General features: G+C 48.7%; 1 protein-coding gene across 1 annotated transcript in view; it reads right to left on the minus strand.

The window, feature by feature from the left end:
• Positions 1-8,288, minus strand: part of LOC108573951 (homeobox protein homothorax) — a 506,295-nt gene that overhangs the window by 433,787 nt on the left and 64,220 nt on the right. The window contains exon 7 of the mRNA XM_017936443.1: positions 656-847. Coding sequence (XP_017791932.1) covers positions 656-847 — 192 coding nt within the window. The remainder of the gene's footprint in view (positions 1-655; positions 848-8,288) is intronic.

Here is an 8,288-nt window from a genome sequence, read left to right on the forward strand (position 1 = left end):
ACGACGACGAAGAAGAAGAAGAAACAACCGCCGTAGACAGGCGTGAGAAAATTGGAAAAAGGATCGAACGACAAGTAAGAAGTAACGGTAATGGAGAAAGACGTAACAAGGGGGTGTGGTAGGTGGGGATATAAGAAGAGAGAGAGAGAGAGAGAGAGAGAGAGAGATAAATAGATAGAGAGAGAGAGAGAGAAAAGGTCTCGCGGTATCGGCACGGAAGTCGCGTCGTCTATTACGAGCACGGATAAACGGCCGAGCTGATGCTGTGGTAGGCGGCGAGGGCGGCGTGCGCGTGCGCAGGGGGCGCGGATGCGGCTGCGTGCGGCGAGGTGGCCATCGCGGATGCCGCCGCGGCTGCCATCATCATCTGTTGGTGCGTACGCTTTAGGGAGTTGGGAGTTGTGGCGGCGCTACTTGGGGTAATAGCAGTAGTAGTGGTGGTGTTCGACTGCGGCGCAGGGTGGTGGTTTTGGCTTTGGTTTTGGCTCAGTTGCAAGGGGGTGGTAGTGGCGATACTGCCGATACCGGCGTGATTATTATTATTGTTATTATTATTCTGGCTCTGGTGGTGATGGTGATGGTGGTGGTGGTGGTGGTGGTGGGGGGTGATCGCGTCGTGCGGATAGTAAGACGTTGACGATGGTGAGGTACTCACGACGTCCGGCGTGCTGGCTCCGTCCGTGTGGCTGGTGCTGTCCGCTGTGCTCCTTGGACCGCCACCGTCTAGACCGTTGCCAATCTCTGGCGGTTTCGAGCTCTCCCTGTCGTCGATTACTAGGTCGATCGGCATCTTGCCCTTTAAGCAGCTGATGTACCGGTGGCAGAAGTTGTCGCACAGTTCGTGAACCTGTTGATCAGAGAAAAACAACGTCTACGTTAATTTTCATTTCCTTTAACATTCTTCAAATATTCTTACAAATAGCACGTGAAGATGAAAAACAAGTTTCGGAGATATTTCGAAGAAGACTTTTGCTTTCAACTACGATATTCAAGCGCGATTTAACTCGACGGTATATCCCGTGGTCCCCAGGCAAAACGTTCACCCGGTATTTTCACCTCGGAGCCACCACGGTGTACCAAAAGGGCCGCGCGGGATGGCGAGGCCGATACGAGCGTTGGTATCGATACACAAAGATGGAGAAGGCCGGTGAGAAGAGCTCGTTGCATCTCGAGGCCGTGTAGAAGCGGTTCGACGAGCCGTGCCGCATCCTCGATAGGGAGCCAGAGCGAGAAGGAGCGAGGAGGTCTGACCGGTGTCCAGTCGACCAGAATGTTATGTATGCAAATGAGGTCTGACAGGCCTATAGGATACCCGGTCCTCCAGCGTCCTCCTCACGGTTCATCCTCCTCCCGTTCTTCCCCCCCTGACCCTGCCTTCGTCCCCCCCTTTACCCTGGACCCTCGACTCACTCGCTTCGGCCTGGTCGCTCGATTCGGTTTAGAAAAAATGTATTATATAAGCAAAAGCAAATAAAAACGCTTATCTTGTTATATGTAAATCGACGAGAGGAGAAGGCGGAGGAGGAGGAGGAGGAGAACGAAGAGAAGGAAAGAGAGAAAGAGAGTGGTCAGGCACATTACGAAGCGGTGTGTCTTCTCTCGTTGCAAGCGCGTACACGCGCTTTCTTCCTAGGCTTCTCTCTTTTCTTCTCTAGGCTAGCCTAGCTAGCTGCCTCCCGGCAAACCTATCCACCTAGCAGATACTTATACGACGTTCTTCTTATTAGGCATTTATATGTAATAGAGAAGACGGCCATCTTTGCCGTAGGCGGCACCGTCCAATGGTGGAAGGCCGTGGCCGACACCGACCACCGTAGACAATGCACGCGTTTATCATGCGTTAAGCGTATGCGAGAGGACGGTTGATCGGACGCGATCCATGGGACTTGTGCTCCTCTTTACAGAGATCGTGCAGTACTGTACACGCTGTTGAACCTCCGACGCGTTACTGTTCGACGTGTTGCTATAACATGTGCGATATCTCACGATACTTCTCTCTCTTCTTTTTATAGTACTCTCCCATATACCATGCTCGGTGTTCTCCATGGGAAAATCGCGTCCATGGACAACCGACAAAGACCATACACCACACAGGGTCACCAATCTCTCTCTTTCTCTCTCTCTCTCTCGCTCTTTCTACCTTAGATTCTCATACACATCTTCTTGCAGAGTGTTCACCAGAATTTTCTCCGAAGTACCAACCGTGCCACGCGGTAACACAATGCCTCCTCGAGATGACTAGACTCTCTTTAACGCGGGGACCAAAAGGGCGGCGAGAGGGGGCGGAGGAGAAGCTCGAAGGACAGCGGCTATAATGCCGGACTGGTTAGAATTTGATCCGCCGGGAGTCGAGTCGAACCGGCCGACAATGCTCACCGAAGAAAAGAAACGGGGGCCCATCTTTCCTTCTCTCTTTCTTTTTCTCTCTCCTCCACGGGCTGGATCGCCGAAAGGAGTCCGCTCTTGCTGAGAAGCGTTCACCTACACAAGCGTTCACCCCGATACCGTCGCTACGGTGTGTCGTTCATGTGAGTGGATACGCGGGAACACGGATATCGAGCCATTTTTTACCGTTCGTACACACGCAAAAATCCGTTTTTCGAACTGTTCTCTCGCGTGAAACTCGAATATCGCGGCACCGCGTGACTATTCGACTTCCGGTTCGAGGAAAACACCTAGAGGACAGTTCATATCGGTGTTGACAAGAGAGGGAGAGAGAGAGAGAACGCGTAACCCTCGACACCGACACCGATGCGTTCCCCAAAAACCTCTTCTCCAGTATTCGGCTCATGATCTAGAACATGATACGATGCACCGCGGACGCGAGTTTTTGCAATCTATCGGCCCTTTGAATCGCGTCATCCTACACCGCAGACGATCATCCCGGCCCTGCTGACACAGGATCCAAAGGAGTCTTGACGACATGCTCTCGGTTCTTCACTTCTATAGTAGAGTATCGTTACGGTCCTCTTCAGGTTTGCAACTTTTCGAGATCAGCAGAGTGTTTGTTTCAGTGTCTTTGACAGGTGATCGGACAGTATGGATTCTTCAAGTGGAACTGGAGGATCTTAGGCATCTTTCGAGAGACTTTTAAATTCAATCTCTTGCAGTTACATTTTCTATTAATTTTCAAAAATCGCTACATCTTGAACCTCTTAACTGTACTTCCCTTTTCAAACAGAAATCGAATCTCTCCAGTTTACAATTAAAAACGAGCGAGAATTATAACCAATTACTTTCTTTTCGTTCTTGCAAATACGAATGTGCAGTTAAAAACGAACAATCCCTCGATAGATAAATAAATCGTGTTCCAAGTATTGCCTAATCAGTTAAGAGGTTAACCGGCAACAAGTGTACAAATTGTATCTGCACACTTTCGCATATATCATATCCTTTCACCGTTCGCACGGCCGCACGGTTGACACAGTATCCCCCTGTCCTAGAGCCAAGGATACGCTAGGTGGCGTAGCACTTCTTTGGTATCTAATTCATCCAAGCGGGGACCAGCTTCTCGGATTTTCTGATACGAACGTACGCATACAATCTACGAAGGAGGAAGAAGAAGGGCACGGAAAATATCGAGTGTCTCAAAGGCTCGCCGTTTCCTCTTGATTCTCCACCAGAGAGAAAGCTCTCCTTCTCCTCTTCTCCTTTTTCTTCTTCTTCTATCGACGATGAATTATCCGACGAAGTGCGGCGTATTTAATTTCCGCGCGCGGTTCGCGAGTATCACCGCGAGCGTAAATTTTCTCCAGGCCCTCTACGGACCGAAATAAAAGCCATGGAAAAAGGGAGAAAGAGAGAGAGCGCGCGCCAGCGCGAGGGTATAGTATCGTTTTCATCGCGTCCCCGCGAACGCTTCTCGTGTTCCCCCGTAAGGTACATGCGACACCGGAGGCAACGCCATTACCGGAAGGTGGCTCTACAAGCCGGCAGAAGAAGAAGAAGAAGCTGGCTCTCTCGATGGCCGCGCGCGATACCCAGCCGCGACGACGCTGTCGCCTGTAACTCGAGATTATTCCCATTTTATGGCCGATTTAACAAGCTCCACGCGGACACGGGGGTGGTGGCTCCGTAGCTCGCGCACTGCGGAAATTTCACTGCAAGATTTCACCCTTCCTCGACCGAGCGACGTTCCTGGGTATCGTGACCACACGGGTAGAGTTGCGAAATTGTAATTAAGCAGGTGAATTTATCATTGTCGGTGGTGAACACGTAGGTATCCAATTGTGCAACGAAGATGTTGCAGAAATAGAAGACGAACGTTCTATTTACATCGTATTTCTTCACGTCCCTTTCTATCTTCAAATTTATGGCCAAATTCTCCGTTTTCCACAGCTACACAGATACTTCCTTAACCCTTTGCTGAATAGTCTAGTTAAACTGCACTCATTTACCCACCGCACAGTTTGCACTTATTTCAATATTTCAGCGCGACATTAGTTATAAAATATGAAATTTCAAGGGTATCAAAGGCAAAATTTTCTCTTCATTTTCACTCCTTCCACGTATAATATTCAACAAAGTCTACCCCATTACTCCACGAAAAAATAGAAAGAAAAAAAGAAATTCCTCCACCCGTGTGTTTACGCCCGGTCGAATTCCCCGTTGCTGAGAGGCAGAAGAAGAGAGAAGAGAGAGAGTTCAACCAGTTCGCGAGGACGACAACCACGGGGAGAAGAAGCGTGTCGTCTGTGGAACAGAGAGCAGCCGCAGGCCCTTCGTTCGAAACGAGTTCTCGATTCAAAGACTTCTTAAACGGCCCGTTGTCCCCTCTGCCCCTCCTCAACCTCCTTTCTCCTCCCCCTCGATCGCGCGAGGGGAGGTTCCGCACGAGGCGACATTATACCACCGCGACGTTATTCCCCTCCTCCTCTCTCACTCTCCCTCACTCCTTTCATTCGGTCGCCGAAATTACTCGAGAATTTACGTAAACGAAGGAACGAACGAGCAAGTGTCTCCCCATCCTCCTCCTCCTCTTTTGCTCCTTCCGCCATCCTCTCTTACCCCCTTTTCTGTTGACGGCCCTCTCGGAAAGGCAAGCGGCACGAAGAATGGAACGGATCCAGGGTACGCGCAGGAACACAGCGCGAGAGTAAAGGAAAAGGAAAGGAAAGAAAGGGGAAAAAAAGGAATGAAAGAAAGATTGAGAGAGAGAGAGAGAGAGAGAGAAACAGAGCGAACCCCATTTACGGCACAATGGGCTCCTTTGAAGCCGAAGGTAATGAAGGTTTCGGGGTGTCTGTCTCGGTTCCTCTCCCGTGGCCCGATTCACAACCTGACCACCCCTTACAGCACGCACAGGATACCCATATACCGGGTGTGTGCCTACAAACGACTCGTACCGATCCTTCCACCGGCTGTCGATCACGTCATAGAGGGGCCACACTCTCCTTTCGATTTCATCGTCACGAATATCATCTTCTAAAGAGACGGACGATAGGTATGACGACTACTTTACTTGTCGTTTGTGTTTACAGGATGATTGCACTAATTCGGTACAAGAGCTTTTTCGTCTTGTTGCCACGACTGTTCAACACGTTCTTGTTCGACGTGACAGGATTTATGAGTGCTTCGTGAAATTAACCCTTTCGTTAGTACCGGCGCCTGTAGGCGTTTATAAATTTGCTCGGGGTATATGTTTCGGAGCCTTTTGGCGCAATTGTACCTTAATTTTATCCTTCACGCACTTTCGTCTTACTTTAATAAACCGAATTTTAAAACGATGCGGCCGAAATAGGAAATTTTGAAGACTTTGGTGAAAATTGACCGTCAGTCACCCACGTTACGCACTAAAATCGTAGCGAAAGGGTTAAGGACAGGGGAAATTTGTTGAAAAGATTCTCCCGAAAAATCTTCAAATTTTGCAGAGTTGCTCTCTAGATTCAATACCTAATCTGCTGCTAATATTTCCTAAATCATTAAGTTAACATTGTGGAATTGGTTTAATAATACGTTGTGAGTGATGGCGTGAATGTGGTGTGTTTGTCGAATCGTCTCGAGATTTGGAAAACGAGCGGATCATAGAGAGAAACAGGGAGTAAAACAGTAGAACCGCGTTGTTATTGATATCAGCGAGTGAGTGAGAATTTATTGCGAGATATAATTAGAGACCGTTGATCAGATTATCATTATTCCTTTTTACGTGTGATTATAGTTGTTACGAAATTATTGTTACAAAATATATTGCTATTGAACTTATTATCACGTGTTATACAACCACATATATTAACCACAAAAATAGATAAAAGATTCGAGTGATAAAAAGTAACAAATTCTGAAGCGCAACTTGCAACGCACAATAGTACCAGTACTGAAAAACACTCTAATTAGCGTACTAATTAACCTCGTCACGAGAGACTGCAACAGTATCGTCGGAAGGTTGAGAAATTCCTCTCGAAGCGATCGAAACGAGCAGAAAGAGTTGCATAGTGGAGCGAGGGAACCCGGATGTCCCGCCCATCGGTACACGTCGTCGAAAACACGAGCAACGGGGAGGAAGGAAGAGGCACGCGGATGTCCCTAGCGGACTAGGTATAAGTTAGAACCAGTTCCCGTGGGCCGGGCTGTGTAGCGCGGGGTTCGGCGGGGTTTGTCCTCCGCGTGTTGCGCCGGTATGAATCCCGGTTGGTATGCACCGAGCGCCATAATACCCCATAAGAAATTTACCGCTCTCTAACCGGCGATGGCGTGTATACACCGTGTGTGTGCACAGGTCCAACGGAGAGGCCGTGTATCGTCGTCGGAGAGCGAACGAGAGAGGAAAACGCGACAGCCGGACGAAGATGGTTACACAGAACTCGCTGAGAAGAGGATCGACGTGGAAAGAGAAACGGAGGTTGAGCGAAGAAGAGGCGCAGAGAGTACCGGACGATGTAGAAGAGATAGAAAGAGACGACCGCAACGAAAACGAAGAGACGAAAGAGAGAGATAGGAACTGGCCCTCCCTTCCGCGCACACCGGGCCCCTGCAAAACGTAATTATGCTAATACGCGATTGGCTCGAAAATGTTAAATGCACGAAGCGCAGCACCGCGGGCTACCATGCCTCTTCCCTCATTGGTAATCCTTCTCTTTCCTCTCGTACAGTTTCTTCTCTCTGTCTGGCCCTCAGAGTGCTGTGCTCTCCGAGCACAGATATTTATGGAATCTTCTTGATCGCGCGTTCGCTGCATTCCGCTTTGCTCGGCTCGATCGTGTCTCGTCTCGTCTTAGGTTGGATCGAGGAGACCCCGGGGACCGAGGAACGTTTCAATCTTCATTACCGTCGATGCCAGTGCTGCTTTGGCACACCGTGCCAAATTGCGACCAGGTTTTGTCGCGGCTTTTCGAGAGGAACCGCCCCGATATCGCGGCGACGATCTCGCTCAAATAAATCCAACCGCCAGAACTGGGAATCGTAGAGAACCCGGATCTTTCTCGTGGGAGGAAAAAGCTACGGGGAAAGGAATATCGGTTTGGCGTCTTGATTCCGGTAGAGAGGTTTCTTGCTACCGATCCTCGACCCTTTTACAACGATCATCAGTCCGCGGGGAAAGTGACGTTCGAAGGCTTGTACACGTCGATTACTTGCAAATTTCATTTGTACGCCGATTGTTGCAAGTTCTGCTGCAAGTCGACTGTGTAATGAGCTCGATGCCTGCTTTCTTACAATCGACGGGATTTTTCTTCTTACACGTCTTTCCATTTCTATGGAGAAGGTTCGAGAGAATTGGAAGAATTGCATTTTCATGGGTGTTTCGAAGAAATTTTTTAATTTATATTACAAGTTCTTTGGAAAAGAACGTCTTGTATGGGGGCAAGATATGTTTGTTAATATGACATACATAATGCTGGAAAAACTTGGTGCGAAATTTCAGAAATTTCAAATTTTGGAAAGTTATCTTCAAAATTTTAATTAGCTCTCTGTATCTAACCAGGTTGAATCTAAAGATAATTCATTAAAAAAGCCAAATTTCTCCAAGTGACACGTTTAAATACCCTCGTTCACCTCTTCATCCCCATAAGGCTCTCCCTCACCAAGAAACATCAGGACAGAATTTACTTCCATGAATAATCACCGCGGTTACAAGGAGCAAGTTGCGCACATCCACGAGAGAAAGAAAGGAAGAGAGAGAGACATGCCATTGGCGTGTGCAGGCCGTCGTGGATTCACCGGTAGGTAGGCCCCGGCCTTTATAATAATGTAATCGCGGCAAATGAGGAAAATTGCTATAAAATTGCAGGATCGACCGGTCGATCCAGGCGGGCCTGTCGAGAGGGAGCAGCGGAGCAACACGAGGGGCGCAT

This window comes from Habropoda laboriosa, unplaced genomic scaffold (genome assembly GCF_001263275.1).
Source record: "Habropoda laboriosa isolate 0110345459 unplaced genomic scaffold, ASM126327v1 scaffold156, whole genome shotgun sequence".
Taxonomy (NCBI): domain Eukaryota; kingdom Metazoa; phylum Arthropoda; class Insecta; order Hymenoptera; family Apidae; genus Habropoda; species Habropoda laboriosa.